The following is a 21,809-nucleotide window of genomic DNA, read 5'->3' as shown; positions in this document are numbered from 1 at the left end:
TGATATAAACGTTGTGAAATTTTGTCTTTCAGCCACTGTGTTTTTTTTTCCCTTTGCTCACCATTTTCCACTTTCACACCCCAGGTCCCCTCTGCAGCACTTTTCTTTCTTTTTTTTTTTTTTTTTTTTTCTTTTTTCCCCACTTTCCTCACCAATATCAACCCCCTAGTCTCATGGGGGTGAAGGACATTTAAAAGCCAAAGTCCCCTCATTTCTTCTGTTCCCTACGGCCCCAAGGGTAGCACAGGAGGCAAGCAGATGTCCAACTAGACTATGGAAATTGGGGGGGTGCTGATTTCTGTGTCTCAGGGACATAGCCTGAGCTGAGACCTGGCCCCCACCACCCAGAGCCACGGGCGGACCCTCTCCCCAGTGAATGAAGCTCGGGAAAAAATAAATATAAGCCCCCCTTCATCAGCGTCAAAAAATGCCACCGTCCCTCCAGCATAGTCCAGGTGGACGCTGACCCTCCTGGGCAGCACCCGCAGGGGTAGGAGGGTCACCTTGCGGGTGGTGAGTGCCCGGACCTGTCCCCCCCACTTCTCCACCCCCCAAATCCCCCCTTTGGGGCAGAGGCTGAGTTGTCCCTTCCGAGAAATGGACTCTTTGGCCACCCCAATGGCCCAGTCCCCTTCGTCCCCCACCTCCACCTCCCAGCAGTGCCGGCCGGTGGCAAAGCTCTGGTAGCCCAACACGAAGGGCCAGTAGTCAAATCTCTCGGGGTTATCGGGCAGGTCTTGCCGTCCTTCCCCACGTCTCACGCTCTTTCGGTCCTCGGAGAGGATGAGGTCGGGGTGAGCCGTGTCGGGGTCCAAGGTGATGCTGGCTGTGGGTTGGAGGACAAGAGGTGTCAGGAGCAGGGTTGAGGCCCTGAGGATATGGGGGGGATACAAAAAAAAACAACAAACAAACATGGATGCACTGGAGACAGTCAACAAATGGCTATGAAGAGGATTAAGGAACTGAGCATCTCTCCTATGAAGAGAGGATGAAAACTGGGCCTGCTCAGCCTGGAGAAGAGGAGCCCCATCAAGGTCTATTGATCCCATAAGGGAGGTGCAGAGAGGACAGGGCCAAACTCTTCTCAGTGGTGCCCAGTGCCAGGACAAGAAGCAATGGGCACAAACCAGAACACAAGAGGTTCCATCTGAACATCAGAAAGTGCTTCTTCACTGTGCAGACCAAGCACTGGCATAGGTTTCACAGAGAGTTGTGGACTTTCCAACGTTGGAGATCTTCAAAAGCCATCTGGGCATGGTCCTGGGCAACCTACTCTAGGTGGCCCTGCTTGAGTAAGGAGGTAGGACCATATGGACCCAGAGGTGCCTTCCAACCTCAAAAACTCTGTGAGGGGACCAGCAGGACTCAGGCTTGCATCAGAAGGGCAAAAAGTTCCTGAAGCAGAAGGTGAAAGGAGCATGGAGGCCAACACATGCAGGGCTGTACGCGAAGCAGAAAGACTGTTTTGAAGCCCCAAATCACCACGAAGACAAGGTGCACAGTGGGCATAGTAATAACGACAGGCTCATGCAGGTATTTCTGTTGACTTTCTGCTGCATTGACCCAAAAGAAATGCTGAGGAGAGAAAAAAAAATTCAAGGAAAGCAATACATGGGATGTAAAACAGCAAAGTCTCGAGTGCTTCATCTCCTAGAGCAAGCACCAACTGTAGGACAAGGCCAGACTGGTTCAGCTAACCCTGTGGTTTAAAAAAGAGCTAAAATCTGAAGGCAGGGCTGATGAATGAGGTCAACCCACTTGCCATATTTGTTTCAGGGAAATGGTTAGGTATCAAGGCAAGGGCTCTGCCCTGGGGCAAGCTTCCTTGAGCGTTACACCGAGATTCTGGCTGCAGGGCTAAGAAAACTCGTTTGGTTGCCCCGATTTTTTGTATTCTTCCTTCAGCATCTATTTTTGACCAATTTGGACATGGTTTATGGGTCTAGGCACACCTTTGTCTAACAGGTACGGCTGCTTTAGTTTCTCATGCTCAGCAGAAGGCAATTTGGGGATAGGCAAGGCTGGAGGGGAGCAGAGACAGACAGCAGCCCATCCACGAACATTTTTCAGGAATTGCTACAAAACATATGTAATTAAGAGTATGGCAAAGGAAGCATTAAGTCATGTGGGTCTCAATTTGTCATTTCTTTTGCCCAGGAATAGCATTTGCTCTTCCATCTCAGGTTCTCTGCAGTATTTATGTTCCCAAAGAGTGTCCAGAATGAGCTACGGGCAGGTCAGCTCTTCCAGCTCTTACCAAAATACATCCAATCTGTTATTTTTTTCCCCTCCTATAACCCTTCTCAGTACCTTGAAGCTTCTTCAGGGTTTCCTTCAGAGCACTATTCCTCCACGAGAAATGACAGAATCTCTCTTCTGGCTCTGGAGAAACATTCACTGGCAGCTGGAAAGTCACTTTCCCACACCTAGAGAAAAAGCACCACCACAAATTCCAGAGTGATTGTCATAGAGAATGTCATCATTTCAGGAAATCTGATGCCACAAGGAATGAGGTGATGGTGATGCTCATCCCCTTGACAACCCAAACCTCAAGAAAAGCAAAGGCTGAACTTCCTTGCTTGGATTAATTAATTCATTACTTTTTGATAGAGAAAGGCCCTGCTTGGACAGACTAAGTAAGAGAGAAGAGTCAAGCTACTGCAGTGAATTAAAATTAGCCTTTGCCATATGGAGGTTTAATTTTGAGACTAATGCTCCTTTGATCATTTTAACCCCAAAATGGTCAAGAAAGGATCCGTTGGGAAGAGCAGATACAAACACATAGCAGTGGTCCCCAAAATACCCTTTCAGACTCTTGCAATTTCCCTGAAGCAGAACATCCAGCAGCAGGTGATGAGTTTTCTCCTCTATGGTCACTGCTTGTGGAAAAACTCAAGAAACAGCTTCTCAGAGAGACCACATACCTGGTAACGAGGCTTTTCGCATCCTAGGAACAGAAGAGAGAAAGAAGAAAGGAAGCTCAGGATGCCGTGTGAGCAATCACAATTCTGTGATTTCTACTTAAATCACAGAATTATTGAATTGTCCAGCTGGGGATGAACCTCCTGGTTCTCTGCTCCAACCCAGTGCATGGAGGAAGGTGAGCCAGCTCAGGTTGCTCACAGCTGTGTCCAAGGAAATTCTGAATGTTCAAGGATGGAGATGCCCCCATGCAAAAGGACCCTCATCCTACACTGGACACCTTGGAGAAGAGTCTGGTTTGCTCCATAATCCCACTAAACCATTGCAGATCAGCGGAGCCCCAGGGAGCATTAACAGACATTAACAGCCCCGAGCAACCCCACCCAGGACCCTCTGCCCATTGCCCATGCCAGCAGCTATTTGGGGTCACGTTCCTAAAGATGGGGTCCCCTTCCTAAAGATTTTCCCTTGAAAAAATTTCCCTTCTTTCACCCAGAGGAATTCACTCACCGATTGCTGGCTCTTCTTATCCTGTGCTTTTGTCAGGCTGTCCAGCTGGGAAATCTCCTCCGAGAGCTTGGTGGTGGCTTTTGCTTGCCTCTTCTCAATCTCATTTTTCAGGTCTTCCAGCTGTGAAAGCAAAAAGAGCTCATGTCCTCCTGGGAACCTGCAGCGTACCCAAAATCCAAGCACGGTTTGCCAGGGCTCAGCTTCTCTCCTTCCCTTTTAAGATGCAAACAAAGGAGCAGTGGGATGGGAAATACCACGAGGAACTCATGGAGAGGCATTTGCCACAGGAGGAGCTCACCGTTCAGCCTGAATCCCTACCAACCTTTTGCTGAATTCCTGAAGAAATCAGAGGGGTAGAATCAAACTTGAAGCTTAAAAGAAAAGAAAAAAAAGGCAACACAAATTTGGGAGGAAAGATGATCCCTGCTGATAAAAGCCACAGTCAGCTTTGCATGAATTTGGGCAGAATGCTCTGATAGTCCTAGGCTTATCAACACAGAAGTGCTGCAAAGGAGCCAAAAATGATCTAAAGAAATGATCCTAAAGATGATATCTTACTGCCCAGGGACTGACAGGTCAGGGAGGCTGACACCTACCAGATCCTCCAGTTTTCTGCACTCCAGGGTAGCTCTCCTTCCTCGGAGACCTTCTCTCGCTTCCTTCAGAAAACCTAATATCCGCCTGAATTTCTTCTGAAGTGAACTAAAAAAACCTGTTGTTTTTATCCCTTTGATGGGCCTGGATCCTTCTCTTCCTGTTCCTCCCCAGTCCTGGGCTCACGAGTGTGTCGAGCCTGCAAGTCTGCTCTTCGCGCCATGTCTCCTGGGCAAGAGGTGGGACACCCTTGGTCAGATGTGCTGGGAGCGTTGGGTTTCTTCCTTGTCAATCTTCCAGCTTCTTATCCCGGGGAGATATTGAGGGCTATCACCTCGTTGTTTTTGTCATCTTCCTTTTAGGAGGAAACCATCAGCCTTCCCTGGAAAAAGGGCTGGAGGCAGAAGACATTTGGGCTGCCAGGGGGGTGAGGAACTTTTGAGGCTTGGTGGGGGTGTGGGTGGGGAAAACATAAGAAAAACAGGAGGGAGATGTGCAGCCAAAACCTTGGAAGAGGGATTGCAACTGCATGCATGCAAAGGAGCAGGAGTCCGAGTCCTTGGGATGCTTACCATGTCTTTTGCATCCCATTATTAAGCCATAACATGCCCCCCAAGAAGCACTACCCTGGCTCTTAGCTCACAGGGAAATATTTCCAAGCAACCTCTAACCCACTGGCTTTGTGTTAAGCTCAGTGGCTAAATACTTATTTTTTTATTATTTATTTTTTATTATTATTTGCATCACTTGGCCGGGTTTGGAGAGGCGAGTCCCATTTCCAGCAAACTATTCCCATCAGGAAGAGCCCCAGGGGAGTCGCTTGCTCCGGGAGCTGAAGGACTGGAAGCAAAAACCCTTCAAGCATTTCCCAGGGAAATGTGGCTTGGGGTGAGCAGCTTGGGTTGCTGCTGCCTTCCCTGCCAGTCTCAGGAGGTGGGTGCAGAGGGGTGAACGGGGGCAATTAATGAGTCATCTCTGTCTGAGCAGGGCTCTTTGGAGGAGAACAGCTCCTCAGCATCAGCAGAGCCTGGGGCACAGCTCCTTTCATCTCCAGATGAGGTGCCGAAGGTTGGGCACCCTAAAAAAGGGTCGGGTCTACTTCTCCCTGCTGATTAGGGAGCCTGGAAAACCAGCTGGGGTGGAGACCATCCGCATTGCAAATTTCGGCAGCAGAGCGACACCCTGGAAGGGGGTTGGAGCTGGGAGAGGGCTGGATGGAGATCAGAGGCACCAAGGGATTCTGTGGCCCTAAAGTCAGAAGAAAATGGGTCTCTACCTCCCAAGTCTTACTGGAACTCGGTGTTTTGTCTTGTGTTTCTCAGCAGCTGCTGTTTCTTAGAGGAGCTTGGTGGGACCACAGCACCCCAGGGACCTCCAGCAACCCGCAAGCACGTCCTTGCAGAGCAGACTGAGATCTTTTCCCCTTCTTCACCCAAATTTCTCCTCCTTTCCTTGCTGCAATGACAGCTTGTCATTTCATAACCCTTCTGCCTTTTCTAGCCGGACTTGCTTTGGTTTCAGGATTCAGACACAACACACAGGGTGACAAAGATCACAAATGGCTTCAGACCCCTCCCTGGCAGAGATAAGGGAAAGGGAATGAGATGGGACAAAGAGCAAAAACCTTCAAGGCCATTTGAACTAAAGTCTTTCCCCACAGCACTAATTGTACCAACACTCTCCCTGCTTTTTTTATTTTTATTTTTATTTTTATTTTTATTTTTATTTTTATTTTTATTTTTATTTTTATTTTTATTTTTATTTTTATTTTTATTTTTATTTTTATTTTTATTTTTATTTTTTATTTTTATTTTTATTTTTATTTTTGTTAATCCTCATGCTTAAGCTCCTGCCCCAACTTCAGGTTTTCTAGCTTTGCAGAAAGCTAGATTTTCCATCCTGCAGTGAAATTCTCTGTGTTTCCCAACTGATGGGACCAGGTTATGCATGAAGTTGAAGAACATGGATGAAAGATATCACAGCACAGCAAATATCACTATCAAGATACCAGCCATAAATCTGCCCTCATTGGGACCTGTTGGTATGGTGAGATGGGGCTTTGTCATAGTGAGCCCACTCATATCTCACCTGTTATTCTGAGCCTGATGTCGTCCGCTCCCTCCCACTCTCTCTTTTGGTTCCTCTTCTTGGTTCTATAATCAATAACCTGTTTTTTATTTCAGACATGCTGCTTCCTCTTTTGGGTTTCCTTAGAAGAACATCAGTTTTTGAGGGAATCCGTGTAGGTGAGCTAGAGAAAAATGTAAGCACTTGTATTTTGCTTGTTCACTCTGGTTGCTTTTTATAGTTGAGAAACATCTAAACTGGTACAGCTGCAGGAGCCTCCAGTACAATTCATCCCATCTTATTCCTCCTCAACAGCCAACAGGGAGAAATTGGATTTTCTTGGGAGTTATCCAGCAGGGTGATGTGTAATGGTGTGGAAAAGTGCCTTTGAGGTCGGTTTATTCCCTTTCACTGCCTGCAGAGGGGGCTTGAGTGACTGGAAAAGGTGGAAAGGTAAGCAAGGTGTCCCCAGCCTGTGCTGCTTTTCTTAATTTTTTTGACTAAAGACAAATCCAGAAAAATACATCCATAGAGAGGCAGAAAATGAAGAGTGCAACACAACTTCTTTTTTTTTTAATTCAAAATAAATATCAGAGATCTAGACAGAGATAGAGACCAGCTCCCCACACCAAACTAGGCATTGCTATTTGTGGCGAAAGGCCACCTCCTTTTGCAGAGCAGACTCTGGATCTGCCTCGCAGCTGATGTTGGAAAGAAAACATTTTGGAAAGAGATATAAATATATATAGGAGGATTCAGTCTGTTAAAGGCAGAATAAATAAGACAATGTTTGAAAGCCCTGAGTGTTCTCCTTTCTTGATCAACCCCTTTGTTCCCTTCATCCCTCATAATGGTTGATCCTTCTTCCTCACTGCTGTCTGATGGTGTCCCCATCTCCCCATCCTCACGTAGAGGTGCTATCCCAAAGCTCCTGATGGAGAGGGACACGGGGGGCAGAAGCAGCAAGCCCCCTTGGCACGATGGCCCAAGCAACCACAGCAAACAGCTGGCATCACACAGGAGTTGTCCCTTTTGTTAAGGATTGATGGACATCTCAAGGACAAATCCGGAGGGGAGACCTGAACCCAACCCAATCCAGAGGGGACATGAGCTGCCCGGTCATGGACTGCTCCTCTGAGGATGAATTTTGGGTGATTTCTTGCAAGCGGGCCCCCATCCCCATCTTGAACCAAGGGAGGACCCTCTCCCCGTTGAACGCAGCCCTGCTATAGACCAAGATAGGAGCATCATCATCCGAGCTGAAAAACGCCACCCGACCCCCTTCGTAGTCCAAGGAGACCCGTATCTTCCTGGGAAGCTGGTTCAGACGCACGTTGGCACGGGGGGATGTCAGGGAGTGATAGGCCTCCAGCGCCCAGATGCCCTCCTTGGGGGTGAGGCTCATGGCTCCCTTCCTCTTCGCGGTCTCTCGGGCCACCCCTATAGCCCAGACGCCCCCCTGTCCCACCTCCACCTCCCAAAAATGCCTCCCTGAGGTGAAGCCCTGGCAGCCCAGCACGCAAGGCTCGAAGTCGAATCTCTCCGGGTTGTCCGGGAGGTCCTGGGGCACCAGTTGGCCCCTGACTTGTTTTCGGTCCTCGGAGAGACGGAGGTTGGGGTGAGCCGTGGCTGGGTCCAGGGTCACGTTGGCTGCAGGAGAAGAGAGAAGGAGAGTAATAGAGGTAGAACTTGGCCTTGGGAGAGGCTGGAGATGTTTCTCATGGGGAGAGGACAGCTAGAAATTCACTGGGGGAGACGGGGAAGCACAAATGCTCTTAGATGTTCCCTCAGCCTGGCCCCCAGAGGGGTGTTTGGCTTTATAGGACCACATCGCAGCCCTGGATGCACCAGGAGCATCACAACATCAGGCTGCCACCCCCCTTCCCTTTCTTTCCCCTTCTCTCCCTGTGGGATCGCATTGTTTTTCCCATTGGGATCTCTTCCACAAGCCATAAACCACCCTCCCACCCCCCTACCAGCCATTATCGACTTACTTGGCTCTTGCAATTTAAACATCAGGCTATCTAAAAAGGAGAGAGATTTCACAGCATCAGGGTTATGTATCAGGCAAATTGGCTGCAGAGTAGCTTTATTGTTCAGGCTAGGGAGCAAAACAGCCAAAGGGGAGGCAAAACAGCTAAAAGGAAGGCTTGGAAAGGGAAATATTGAGGATGTAGGGGCTTGGCTGTGTAAAATCTCTGGATTGACTTGCTCGGGTGATGCTGTAAGATCCACACAACTCTCCCAAAGCTGGGGGAGATGAACCTCCTAGCAAGACTAAACTCATCTTCAAGAGGCACTAGGAGAGCAATTTATCCCCCCATTGTAGCATCCCTCCCTGGCTTTGTACCCACAAGAAGTTACCCACCAGTTTGGAGGTAAAGGGAACAACTGCACTATCATCTCCATTTGAATTTTTACATGGGACTAGGGAGAGAAACCTCCTCTGAGCATGTTTTTTATTGTTATTATTATATTTATTTATTTATTTATATTTTTTATTATTTTTTATTTTTTTCCTTATCTCTGTTTCCCCACCAATTCATCTTTACCCCAGGAAAAACTTCCAATGTCCTTCTCTGGTTCAGTCTCAGCTGCATTTATTTACAGCAGTTCCTGGGTGGGTTTTGCATTAGCAGCCAGCACACAAGAACCTAATTTCTCCCCAATATCGGGCACGGAAACCAACCTGCCCTCTCCTGACCCTGCTCAGTACCTTGGCATTTCCTCAGCGTGCATCTCACGAGGACATTTTTCTGAAGAAAGTCCTCGAGTCTTCTTTCCAGATGGGGGGAAATCTCCACCGGAGGGTTGAACTTCATCACCTCACAGCTGCAAAGAGGGCAAAAGGGTGGAGATGTGGGGGAACCCTTGGTGATATACCTGAAATCTGAACTCAGGATTTGCCCAGGTGGCTTCCAAACCTCTCCAAACATCAGAGTGAAGTGAAAATGAGGAGCCGTGTTACCTTTTCAAGAGTCTTCTGATGTCCTAAAGGTGGGAAGAGAGAGGAAAGACAGTCATGGAAGAGGAACACCAAAGACTGCTTTTTCTCTCGAAGTTTATATATTTTTATGCCAATGCAGTAGCAAAGAACGACCCTGCCCATGTGATGATCCCACCTGTACTATACCAGGGAGCTCACACGGAGCTGAATTTGGGCTCCCAAGTCTTAGTGTTTGCTCTAACCCTCCACTTCCCACCAGCCCAGATGCTTTGGGCTCTCACCAGCAGGAATTTGCTCGCCGGCTGCTGGAATTTCCCCTCCATCTCCCAGATCAGGGTGTCGAGGTGGGCCATCTCCTCTGAGACCTTCACCACCGCTTCCTCCTGCACCCTGGAGATGGCCCGGTCCAGATCTGCCAGCTGGGTCAGGAGGAGGCGCTCTTGGTCTTTCAAAAATTGGTGCAACTGCTCGAATTCACACACTATTTTCTTCCCTTCGTTTTTGGTTTTCTCCTGCCAGGTTGAGAGAGAGAAAACCAAAGGGATAAGAGGGGCAGGAGACCTCTCCATGCAGCAGATGTGCCCACCTCAATCTTTACAGATGGCCAAACCTTCTCTTGTGGATTATTTTTGAGTGTAGTTTCTCTTGATGGGATATTTCTGGAATTAACAGGGTTTGTCTTTACTCAGGCGACAACAACCCCATCCCATTGTGGAAGGAAAACAGCTGGAATTGGAGTTGCCTTGGGCGTGAGGTGGGCAGGGAAGGAGGGAGGGCTACCGAAAAACCTCACCACACCCAAGTAAAATAAATTATTGCTTCAAGGCCATGGGGCTGGTGTCAGGATCCCATGTCCTGGGAGATATTTAGATAATGCAGGGGTGAAATTACCACCAAAACAAACAAACAAACATACAGAAAACATCTTGCTGGGAATTTAGGGACCGGGGACAATTTGGGAGGCTCAGCCTGGAAGCAAAACCAAAGGAGGAAATTGGAAAGGAGCTCAGTAAGAAGGAGATTTACAGAATTTAGGAAGAAAAACTCCCAGCCCATGCATCTGTAGGCTCCCTCCTCTCCTAGAGCTCTGTGCCTCCTTGCAGGGGAGCTGCAATGCTATCTCCCCGGCACAGCCTGTTGCGAAACGCCGGCAGATAAACCCAGGCTTGGCTGCCTCCCAGCTCAAACAGCAAACCCCTCCGCAAGCCAAGGATGCAAGATCCAGCCTCAAAACACACCAGCAAAATGGGGGTTGGGTGGAGAAGGAAAAGAAACCCTCCTCCAGGGCAACCTACCAAGTGCAAGTTTTTCCTTGCTCTGGATTTTCTGCTTTCCAGGTATTTTTCTCTCTCTTCCTTTAAAAGCTGGAGGCGAGCCTGGATTTCTTCCTGTGACAGAATAAAAAATGTAAATGGAAGAGATGGGAAAAAAATATATATTTTTTCTACTTAAACACCTTCCCCCCCTTGCATCAGATGGGGGAGGATTTGTACAGGCACGGAGCTGGGGGATGAGGAAGGTTCGTGAGCAAGCTGTGCTGTTCTGGAATTATTTGCAAAGTAAATGCAACCTGCAAACACCAACCTTGCTGCAAGAACGGCGAAAAAAAAAATCTTCAAGAGAGCACAACGCCAGCAGAAATCAACAGCTGATGGGAGGCGTGCAAGAGCAAGATAACCACATAGTGAGATTTTGCTCAAAAACACTCCCAGCTTCCCGTAAATGGTGGCTCTGGGTTGCCTGACGCTGTATTTAATAGCCTTTAGTGAACTTGCTTAATGTTTGGTGTGCAAGGAAATGAGAAAAGGTTTGGATCCGGGGGAAAAAAGAAAAGGAGCAGAGAGAAGGGGAAGAGGCAGCAGAAAATTGTTTCTCTGTACGGGAAATTAAAGACACAAGGAGGAGGGGAACAAAAAAACAGAATTGCCTTGAATAACTGATTTAATCATGGGGAGAAAAAAATGAAGAATTCCTGAGCATTTTCCCTTATTCTGGATGTTACTCATAGTTGGTATTCAGCACCTCTGACTCAACAGCAACGTAGCTTTTTTTTTTTTTCTTTCTCCACAGCTGTAGGTGAAGGTCAATAAATTGAAGGAGGGATGGGGTGGGAAATCCCCATGGGAACATTGCAAAGAGCCAAAGGTGCCGGTAACAAAACACAAACGGGAAGCCTGTGGGTGACACCCGAAGATCCCCGTTGGGATCTGCACCACGGGGGTGGGTGGATCCATGCAGAGGGCTGCATTTTGCCCTTACCAAGGGATTTTTGGTGCGCTGGGAAAGCTGCGAGCACATCCCAGTGCTTTACCTTGTACTCCTGGGCAGCTTCTTCGGCGGGGAGCACGGTGTGGAGGCGGTGAGCTTGGGACCGGTCGCACACCATGCAGATGGGCTGCTGGTCCTCCTTGCAGAAGAGCTTCAGAGCCTCCTGGTGCTGCTGGCACCAACCCTCGTGCCCCGCTGCCCCTCTGCCTGTTTGCAAGCTCAGCTGCTGGGCGATTTCGGCGATCTTGGCCAGCTCCCTGCTGGGACGGAAACTTTTGTGCGAAGCCGTCTGCCTGCACTGGGGGCAGGAGAAGTTGGCCTCCAGCCCTTCCCAGCAGCGGGTGATGCATTCCCGGCAGAAGTTGTGGCCGCAGGGGATGGAGACGGGCTCTTGGAAATAGCCCAGGCAGATGGAGCAGGAGGCTTCGCCTTGCAGGCTCTCTGAGGGGCTCTGCGAAGCCATGGCTCTGCCTCCGGGAGAGGATCACCGCTCTGCAGGAAGAAGAGGGGCCCCTTCCTCTTTCTGCCGGGGGAGTTTTATCAGGGAAATCCGTCCCCAACCCCAAACACCACCAAACAGGAGAAGGAGGCTGGAGAGGACAAGCACACGATGGGTTTCCTCCTCGCCTCCCCGCGGTTTTGGCTCAGTGCCTTCCTCAGCCAGATGAGGCTCGGTGGAGAGGAGGCTGGAGGGCAGGGCACTGGGATGGGCTGGAGAAGTGGTTGAAAGCTCCTAAAATTTGGGGATCTCAGGGGGTGACCGTGAGTTAAAGGTGGGACCATGCAGCAAAGGTCTTAAACTCACAGGGGGCTGTGTTAGCAAAGTGGTGGGGAGAGGGGAGGCTTTGATTTCCTCCACCAGCACATCTGAGGCTCCTCGTGGGGGACTGGGACCAGGCTGTGGCTCCCCAGTAAGGGGCAGACAGGGACTGGCCACCAAACTGGATGGGAATGAAGCCCAGGACGGGTGGGGAGAAAATTCAGGTTTATCACCTCCCAGTGCAGCAGGGTATGGAGGGTGAGGATGGTGATTTCTCACCCCTTCCTGTTGTGTTAACCAACCTCCCAAGAAAACCAAGAAGAAATACGAAACAGAAAAAGAAAGCACACGGAGCACAAATTCCTCGAAATCACCTGTTTGCTTTTAATTCCCCATCAGTACAAGTTTACAGGAAGCCAGTCATGTAATGATTAAACAGTCTTTTTTTTTTTTTTCTTCCTGTGCCTTAGGGAAGAAGGTTGAGGTGAGTGCAGCCATCTGCCAAGAACCGTGGGTGGATTTTCTTCCCCTTGAAAGAAGCTGGGAGACAACTAAATACTTTTGAGTTGCTCACAGCATCAAAAAAAAGCCCTCATTCTCCCTTCCTTATAGTCCAGGGTGATTTGTATGTGCTGGGGGACCTTGTGCAAGTTCAAGGGTTTCCATATTGTAGACTTGGTAGAGCACAAAAAAGTCAGCTAAATAGACAACGTGAACACACATCACCCTTGTAGACATTCTTTGATTTGCTTCATTCAGTGTTTGGATCACATAAGGAGCCACCAGCACCGGCCACAGACTTGTTCTGGGTTGATGCTTGGTTTTGATAGAAGGACCACCTACCTGCTCAAGTTGTTTTTAATGTCCTAAAAGAGAGAAAAAAAGAGCCTTAGTGTCCTGGAATTCCTCCCCTTGGACTAACGAGGGCTCCACTCTAATGATGTCCCATTTCTAGTAAGTTTGATATGAAACCAAGTGCTGGAGAACCAGCTGGTGCTCAGCCAGTGCCTTCCCAGCAATTTTGGGGTCTCACCTTCAGGATTCCACATCCTGGCTGCTGGCATTTCCTCTCCATCTCCTCAATCAGTCTGTTCACTCTCAACAGCTCCTCTGGTGAGGGTTTATTTCCCTGATTTTTGTATTTCCATGTGCAGATTTTCCCGCTGGGACAGGGAACAGGCCTCCTTCTCATCCTGCAACTTGTGCACCTGAGCACATTTGCTGAGAACCTTCTGCTTTTCCTCTTCCGTCCTCTTCTGCCAGGGGAAAGCCAAAACATGTAAAGAACAACAAACAGAGAGAGACAGGAGAGGAGCATCGGGAGTCAATGGTGGTTCATGCACCCAGATGGACTTGGGGAAGACACAGAGCTGATCCCCTTTCCCTGCATCCCTTGAGCATCGCCCACCCACTGGAGAGAGGAGGAGGATGAATTCCCCCTCTCCTGCCCCATCCCCTGCCAAGGAGAAGCTGTGGATGTCCCATCCCTGGAGGTGTTCAAGGCCAGGTTGGACGGGGCCTTGGCCAACCTGATCTAGTGGGTTGGGACTAGGTGATGTTTAAGGTCCCTTCCAACCCGAGCCATTCTATGATTCTTTTAAGACACTGCCTGAACTGAGATCCAGCCCCTCTCTAACATGGCTTAAGGCAGAATATTTCTGTGTATTGCTGGAAAGTAACAGCTATTCTTTCTGGAGCCACCTGGGGAGGAAGAGAATGGGAGACACACGTCCCATTTTGACCCTTTTCTAAAAGATGCTGGGCTCCAAAGCCTGTCCTTCAAATCAGCGCAGGCCTGGTGACACAAGAGCAGCTTGAGCTAGAGTTTTACAGCCTGTTAGAGCACTTAAAAGAGGTCATGGTGCAGCTGAGACGGGAGACAACCTTGAACTGAAAGGGCTTCTGAGATATTGGGAGTGACAAGACCAGACCAGGCAATCGGAAGGACCTCAGCACCACACCTGTATCTCTACAGAGGTATTGGGGAGGACTTGGAGATCTCTTGGGTGACCCTAAAGGTTCAAGCACACAGCTTTCTGCCCATCCACTGGGTTCCAGAAGCAATTTCTCCCTTTGGGGTGAGGTGGGACTTCAGACTAACACCCCTCAGAGATGCTATGCAAACTGATGGGTTTCAGCTCCAAAGCCTCAAATTATCAACATTATTGCCAATGCTCTGGCGATTTTAGCTTGTGGAAAGTAGCAGTTAAGACACTTAACTCAAGGGAATCCTCTTTTCCTTTCTAGCAACTAAACCAGGAACCAGAGGCAGCTTCTTCAGCCCTGTAGGAATTTCACATCAGAGATCAAGGTTCATCAATGAAACCAGTGTGCCCGGGGCTGTTGCATAGATTATAGGTTCCATTTTGTTGCTCCTCCCAGGCTGATATTCCCTAGTAAAATCTCAGCGAGTACCCAGATATTAAAAAAAAATAAATCCAGAGATCTGCCCAGTGTGATGCTTTCTCAACCTGCCGCTCTTGAAATCCCCAGGAATGTGAGATTCAAGGTGGACACCGGGACTTGTTCCCTTCACTTTATTCTCTACCACCCATAGAGCTGTGAAATACAGTGTGGTTTCCCGGATCAAAGCAAAGCCTTCTCCAAAGCACGACATTTCCATCTTGCTGCCCATGCTGTCTCAAGGAGCCAGCTGGATCTTGGACTCCCAAACCCAGAAGAAAGGCAGGATTTTCTCTCCGTTGAAAGAAGTCGGTGTGAAAGCAAAAGCCAAGGTCTCGTTATCGGCGTCGAAGAAAGCCACGTGTCCCTTGTCGTAATCCAGAGACACCCGGATAGTCCTTGGCCTCCCATTCAGAGGCTGAACTGTTTCGAAGGAGGTGAAGGCTTGAAACCTGTCCCCACAGATGCCAACAGCCCAAATCCCCTGGGAAGGGTCAAGGCTGATCCAACCCTTTCTCCAAGCCGAGTCTCTGGCCACCCCCACAGCCCAAAATCCCCTATTCCCCAGCTGCACTTCCCAGTAGTGCCTCCCCGCCGTGAAGCCTTCATGGCCCAGCACCGAGCAGTAGGTGTCAAATCTCTGCGGGTTGTCGGGCAAATTCTGGGGCGTTTCATCCCATCTCACGCTCCTCCGGTCCTCGGAGAGGACAAGGTGGGGGTTTGCTGTGTCTGGATCCAGAGTCACGTTTGCTGTATGGACAGGATGAATGAGGGAAGAAAAACAGCATGTCAGAAGAAAAAAGTGATCACCATTTCTCTCTCTCTATGCCCCTTTGTTTTTATTTTATTTTATTTTTCCAGGGATGGAGGCTTGCCCTGACTGAAGCTGTTGGGTAAAGGCTTTCTGCATGATGTATGCCTTGCAGATTTATTTAAAGACTCTAATCATTTGTGCTGTTTATAATTCAGACCCAAAGGGAATAGAAATTCCTCTTGGCAACCCACCAGGAAAGTGTAATTTCCCAGCCTTTATCACCTTTTCCCACTTGGGCCCCTTTCACCCCAGTACACTCCCATTCTCCTGAGACTTACCCCATTGCACATCCAGTTCAACCGGGAGACTCTCTAAAAGGAGAGAGGCAGAGAGAAGTGCTGTTACTTTTTTTTTCCCCTTTACAGAGGAGAAAGAATGTATTGGAGATAGGTAAATTTGTGGAGGTGCAATTTTTCCCTTGCAAAACAAGTCAAATATCCAGGTGAGCAAGTTCAGCAGGTGAAATGCAAAGAGCTTTTCCTCTCACAGCACTTTGATTGTAGAGATTGAAAGCATAAATACTCAAGAAAATAGATTTACTTCTGGTAATCTATCACGATGGATTTAGGGGCACAATTAATTGCACCATTAATTGCTGAAAATATATAATCAAAAGAAGGTTTTAATTTAATGTATATCTCTGCTTTTACACTCCTCCATATTCAGCCAGTCTTGGAGACAGCAAGCTGGGCAGGTGGGCCTTCAAACCCAATATAAACATGTTTTTGAGGATATTTCTTGAATTCAGAGTTGATATTTATCAATTCCTACTCAGATATGAGAGTGGGAGGGACTGGAACAGAATTATCTGGACTCAGAGAATTGTCTCAAAATAACTAATTCAAGGCTTATTTAAGACCAGCAATCTTTTGCAATGCGTTGACCTTTTTTTTGTGCTGACTCCCTCACGGACAGCTAGATGTTACCTACAGCCTGCTTGGTTTGACTAGGACCAGGATCAAGAATGTGATTCATTTCCTTTGTGTAGCCAAAGGGAGGGGCTTTCTCGGTCCTTTGCATTACTCTGCATTTCAGACACATTTGCAAATGCGTCTGGGAAAACAGTCACCCTCCCTCTTCCATCTTCAACCCCAGATAGGAGGGTTATTGAGTAATTCATTGCTAGCATTCCTTAGCTGGGCTTGATGCTGGTAATTGGATGGCGTCCACTTCTATCCACCTGGATCTAGATTTTTTTCCCTTCCTTTGTACCTTTGAATTTCCTCAGGGCTTCCTTCAGAATGATGTTTTTCTGAGATAAATCCTTGAGGCTTTTTTCCACTCGGGGAAACTTCTCCGTCAGATGCTGGAAAGCCCTTGTGTCACACCTGGAAGGAGAAGACTTTTGTATTCCTTCCCCGCCAAATGAGCTATGCAAAAACCCCACTTAGAGAAGTGACACTGTGCTGGGGACAGAGAGCCACATACCTGGTCAAGGCACTCCTGGCATCCTAAAGGAGAGAGAAGATGGGAATTAAACTTTGAGTGATCCTCAGGCCTCTTTATATCTCTTATCTTCCCCAGGAGCTGGTTGCAAATATGCTTTGCTTGCTCTGGATTTTCTTGTGCCAAACACCTTTTCTTGTCCCAAACACCTCCTTGTTTGTGTCCTAGCATTTCCCAACGTGGTGCCTCCAGGAGTGAAAACGTAACCCTATGCTTCTTAATTTAGACTTGGGTTTTCACTAGGATTTATTAATTATTATACTTATTATATAAATATATTAAATATTATTTAATATGAATATGATAAATGTTTATATTTATTATTTATTGTTATCCCTCTGCAAGGGTGTGCATCCATCTCCCAGGCTTTGCCTGGGGCTGGGAGGAGAAGAAGTTGGTGGACATTTCCAGGATGCTGAGATATTAATTCTGGGGTCCTCCTCCCAGGTCACAGGTGATGATAGCACAGCTCACACTATGTGTAATACATCTGCTTTGGGAAACGAGCATCCAAACTACTCAAAATGTCAAGGCAAAGAGACTGGGAGGGGAAAACAAGCGTTGCAAACACCACCCCATATTTTTTCTGCCCGTGTCCTCGCTCTCACCTGCAGGGATTTATTCTCCGGCTGGGGGTTCATCCCTTCCAGCTCCCGGATGAGGTTGCCCAGGTGGGAGATCTCAGCAGAGATCCTCCTGTCGTTCTCACTCTGGGTCTGCACTATCTCCTTCTCGGTGTCCTCCAGCCACATCAGGAGGAGCCGCTCCTGCTCATCCTGGAACTGGTGCAGCTGCTTGAACACCGACATGATTTTCCACCTCTCAGCTCTCGCCTGCTGCTGCAAGGAACAAATTGGAAGGGATGAGAACAGGAGACACCCGAGACCTAGAAAACCTGGCTAAATAAAACAGGAGCTCCTCGTTGGCCATGAGGTTAATCTGAGTCCACAGCACACGGCTCTGGGTGTCCTTCAAGCTTTATGCAACGCCCCGTGGAGTCATAAAGCACTCGTGTCCCTTTGGGTTGTTTTTATTTCTCGGCTGTTTTCATTTCTCAGCTGGAGAAACACGAGGGCAGCGTTGCGCCGTGTTTTTCCTGCAGCCTGGCCATCAGGCATCATTGCATTCAGTGTTTGATTTCAGGAGTGTTTGATGGGGCAAACCCTACCTGGGTGCCTGGGCACCCTAAACCCAGGGTCACCACCTTCACCAGGACCCCGCTGTCACTGCTGGGTCCTGGGTTAAACACAAGCAGCCCCACGGATCTGGTGCATCTATGGGGCTGGAGTGGTTGATGCACCATCCCTCCAGAGCATCATCCCATCTCCTCGGCCTGAAAATCCACCCAGGGGGACTCTCACACCCATCCATCCTCCGTCTGCCCCTGAGAAGCAGCTCAGCTAAGCTGCAAGCACCTCCCGTTACCAATTCGGAAACCCCCTTGCTCCCCACCTGCATTTTGTGGCTGCTGATTTCCCCTCGAGAAGCAGCCGTGGTTCACCCACGGGTGCCTTGCTGAGACGGAGCGAGGCCTGGAGGTGTTTTCCTCCTCCTCACCTCCATGCTGTGAATTTATTTACCCTATACCAGACCCTCAGAAGTCACCTCCGTGCATGCAGCGGTGGTGAGGACCTACCAAATGCTTCTGGCTTCTCTTCTCCCCCATCGCTTTTAATCCTTGGAGTCTCTCTCTTTCATCCTTGAGGCTCTTCAGTTTGCTTTGGATATGTTCCTGGGCGTTAAAAAAAAAATAATCATAACAATCTGCAAGCTGGTGGAGAGAGGGATGCATGGCTCGAATGCTTTTCTAGCTAATTCCTGATGAATTTGTGCACGAGGCCATCAGAAGTTGGAAATATTTATACATTCTTCACTCTTTTACCCCTCCTCACCCCCAGACCTTTTCTACAAAGCACCTTGCGAATGTAGAGTGAAATAAAGTCAATATTTAATTTTGCAGATTCTTTTACACCCAACTCTGATCCTTGCCAGTTCCTTCTCTCATGATATTTATGGCCTGTTATTTTCTGCATTTCCTGCAATCAGTTCTGCCTCGGTTGGTCATTTTTCCCCTAACCAGGTCCCTTGAGTTGCTGCCTCATCACCGTTACCTCCCATAATCTGCAGAATCAGTGTTTCTGCCCAAACTTGTCACCTTCAGCTGCTTCTGCAGCTGAAATAATGCAACATGAATACTGAGTGATGGATATTGTCCCCAGAGTTTGTTTGTAAGAGGAGATGGGAGTACACCTTAGAAATTCCTGTTTTTTTAATTGCACACTTAAAAGATGCTCCAATGAGAAATGCCAGTGGATGGTTGCACTGCACACAACCCACTATTTTTATTTTATTTTTTTAAAATCAGCTTATTTTCCCCTTCCTGCCCCTCATTTCTTCTTTTCTCAGCCCTGTTTTGTGCTCATGGTGTGACTAACGCCACCTTTCACGTCCCCATTCCCAGTCATTTCCTCTGCTGTGGGCAGGACGAAATGTCACTGAGCTTCCTCCACTCAGGCAGGGACTTCTCCTCCTCCTCCTCCTCACCCTCTCCTCCCTGCAGGGAGCTGCAAAGCCTCCCGGCACCGTTGTGGTTATCCTGAGACAGTTGCTCAGAAAGAAATTCCTTCTCCTTTTGGGTTAACGGGTTGATTTGCAGCGGAAAGGACAACTCATCTGGGATTTCCAAGGCAGTTCTTGCACAAAAACTGAACAGAGTGTGCAAAAGTGAGGTCCAGCTCTGCTAATTTGGGTATTCTGGGTATGAGCTACCAGCCTAAGCTTCCTCTGTAGTCCCTGGAGATGGTGAGAGTAAATAAATTGGCGGTTTTCTGTAAAGGGGGTTCAGGGTGGGAAGCTTAAGGTGAAATCTCCCTTTTGGAGGTCTGGGTGAAAATCAGGCTTCACCCAACCCTTGCTGCCTAGGAGGAGATTTTGGAGGATGAGACCCAGCACCCCACCACCTCCAATCCCTCCTGAGTGTCCCCAAACCAGGCTGTACCCAGCACCACGCATCTGGGAGCCTGTGGGGTGGGGTGGTTGAGTTAGGTGCAGGCTGGAGCTTTTTGGGATGGGTTTTGGGGCTGCAAAGAGACCCTGATCCAACTGGATGATCTTCTAGCTCTGCCCTACTTTATCCTGAATCTTGGGAAATCCTAAGTGGGCATCCTTTGCCGTATCCTTGAGAAGGTGGGGAAGCCCCCAGGGAGTGGTCCTCAACCTTTGATGGACCGAAAGAAAAAAAAAAGGGGGGGGAAACGAGAGGAGCAAAGCATTGGAGGTCTCTTACTTTGCACTCCTGGGCGGCTTCTTCGATGGGGGCCACGGTGTGAGCACGATGAGCCTGGGACCGGTCGCAGACCACGCAGATGGCCGTCTGGTCCTCCTGGCAGAAGAGCTTGAGCGGCTCCTGGTGCTTCGGGCACACGCCGCCCGCTCGCGCCGCGTCGCCCACCCTCGAGATCAGCTTCTTGGCGATCTCCGCCAGGTTCCTCAGCTCCCGGTTTGGCCGAAATTTTCTCTTTTGGGCTATCCCACGGCACTGAGGGCAGGCGAACCTCCGGTCCGATTTGCCCGAGCATCGCGTGATGCAGTCGCGGCAGAAGCTGTGCCCGCAGTTGATGGAGACGGGGTCGCTGAAATAATCCAGGCAGATGGAGCAGGATGCTTCTTTCTGCAGGCTCTCCAGCGGGTCGCACTCGGCCATGGCTGCTTGGGAGAAGAATGACACGGTTACTTTCGCTTCATTGAATATATATATATATTTTTTTTCAGCAGCGGCCGGGAGTTTCCCTCTGGCTTTGCTTTCAGAAATGGGAGGTCTTGTTTGAAAAGTGCAGCGTAAAAGGAAGGAGGGGCGGGGGAAAGGGGAAATTCGAGCTGTTTTGCAACACCCTCTGAAACCTGAGTCACTCCAAAAAGGCTTTCAAGGTCAAAGCCTTGCTGCTGCAGAGAGAGAAGTGCATCGTCCTGACCTGTGGCCTCTGAGCCGTGAAATATTTGGGTGGGAGCACCAAGAACAACTTGCGGGTGCCACCACTTTCCCTAGGCATCTCTGTCCAGCTACAACGCAAACCTGCAGACTGCAGGAAAATAAAAACACAAAAAAAAAAAAACACAAGAAAACCCTTTCCTTTCTCTTTTTTTCTGAGGTCTTTTTCACCCCAAGCTCCCTTATTCCATAGCTCTGCATCCTCAGCACTCATTTGGGAGCAGATCTCAGCCCACAGGAGAGCAGGATGCAACCACGCCGACACCGGGACCAGGAATAAAACCTTCCGAAGGGTTTCCAGCCAAGCCCTGGTGTAATTTTAAATTATAAAAACCTAAATCAGGTTAAATCCCTGTGATATACTGGCGTGTCGTCGTGCATCTCTTATCTCGCTTGCGCCAAGGAGATGCTGCTCCGATGGCTCTGCTTTCTTCGTGGCTGCAGCCTGTCTGCCTGTGGCTCCCCAGAAGTGATTCAACAGAGGAAATGAATCACACAGTGTTATAAAAAAAAAAAAAAAAAAACCAAAAATGAGCTAATTGCTTCAGACGACCTCGGTGAGATAAGTCACGGTGCGCTCGGGTCACCGCGGCCGTTTCCTGCCTGAGGTTGGGCACCAAGATCGGATCCATCCTGCGAAGGGTTCTGCTGAGATGCTTTTATAGACCCTTCCTCCAATGATGAGCAATTTTCCTCTTTGGGGGATTTTTTTTCCCCATGTCAGGCTTGCAGAAAATGCTCCTGTGTTCGGGCATGGTGTTTGCATCCCGATAGCAGCTAAAAATCCCGTTCATCCTCTACCCACCCATGAGCTGCTGTCCATTGATGCACTGCTATGACCTTCATCAACCCCAGCCTTCATCATCCTCCCTGTTATGCCAACCTACAAACCCAACAGTCCCAGCTGCAAAGCATGGATTAATACCAGATCTCAGCACAGCCTTCAGCTGGATGCGGGATTTAATTCATCCTTTTTTCCCCCTTTTTAGGATGGGCCAGCCTGGCTTCCTTCCCCAGCAGCTTCCCCGCCGCCACGTCAGCCCCCCTGACTCATTACCAGTAACTCAAGATGATTCAAAAAGCTCTGCTT

The 21,809-nt window shown here is 48.8% G+C and overlaps 1 protein-coding gene across 1 annotated transcript; it reads right to left on the bottom strand.

Annotated features, from left to right (window-relative positions):
• Positions 1–107: 107 nt before the first annotated feature.
• LOC311425436 (uncharacterized protein) lies at positions 108–20,570 on the bottom strand. Its single transcript, XM_084501306.1, has 19 exons — positions 20,018–20,570; positions 18,368–18,463; positions 17,340–17,570; positions 16,714–16,736; positions 16,498–16,613; positions 15,564–15,596; positions 14,719–15,221; positions 12,912–12,934; positions 11,352–11,787; positions 10,336–10,428; positions 9,290–9,552; positions 8,810–8,925; positions 8,088–8,117; positions 7,156–7,743; positions 4,029–4,207; positions 3,433–3,552; positions 2,925–2,947; positions 2,311–2,426; positions 108–826 (listed from the first exon to the last, which is right to left on the bottom strand). Exons 1-19 carry the CDS (start codon positions 20,432–20,434, stop codon positions 306–308), a joined length of 3,927 nt encoding a protein of 1,308 aa, XP_084357432.1. The 5' UTR covers positions 20,435–20,570; the 3' UTR covers positions 108–305.
• Between the last annotated feature and the right edge of the window lie 1,239 nt (positions 20,571–21,809).

Source organism: Aythya ferina (genome assembly GCF_964211825.1).
Source record: "Aythya ferina genome assembly, chromosome: 30".
Classification (NCBI taxonomy): domain Eukaryota; kingdom Metazoa; phylum Chordata; class Aves; order Anseriformes; family Anatidae; genus Aythya; species Aythya ferina.
The sequence above is the reverse complement of the archived record's forward strand: the minus strand, read 5'-3'. Positions and strand labels throughout refer to the sequence as shown.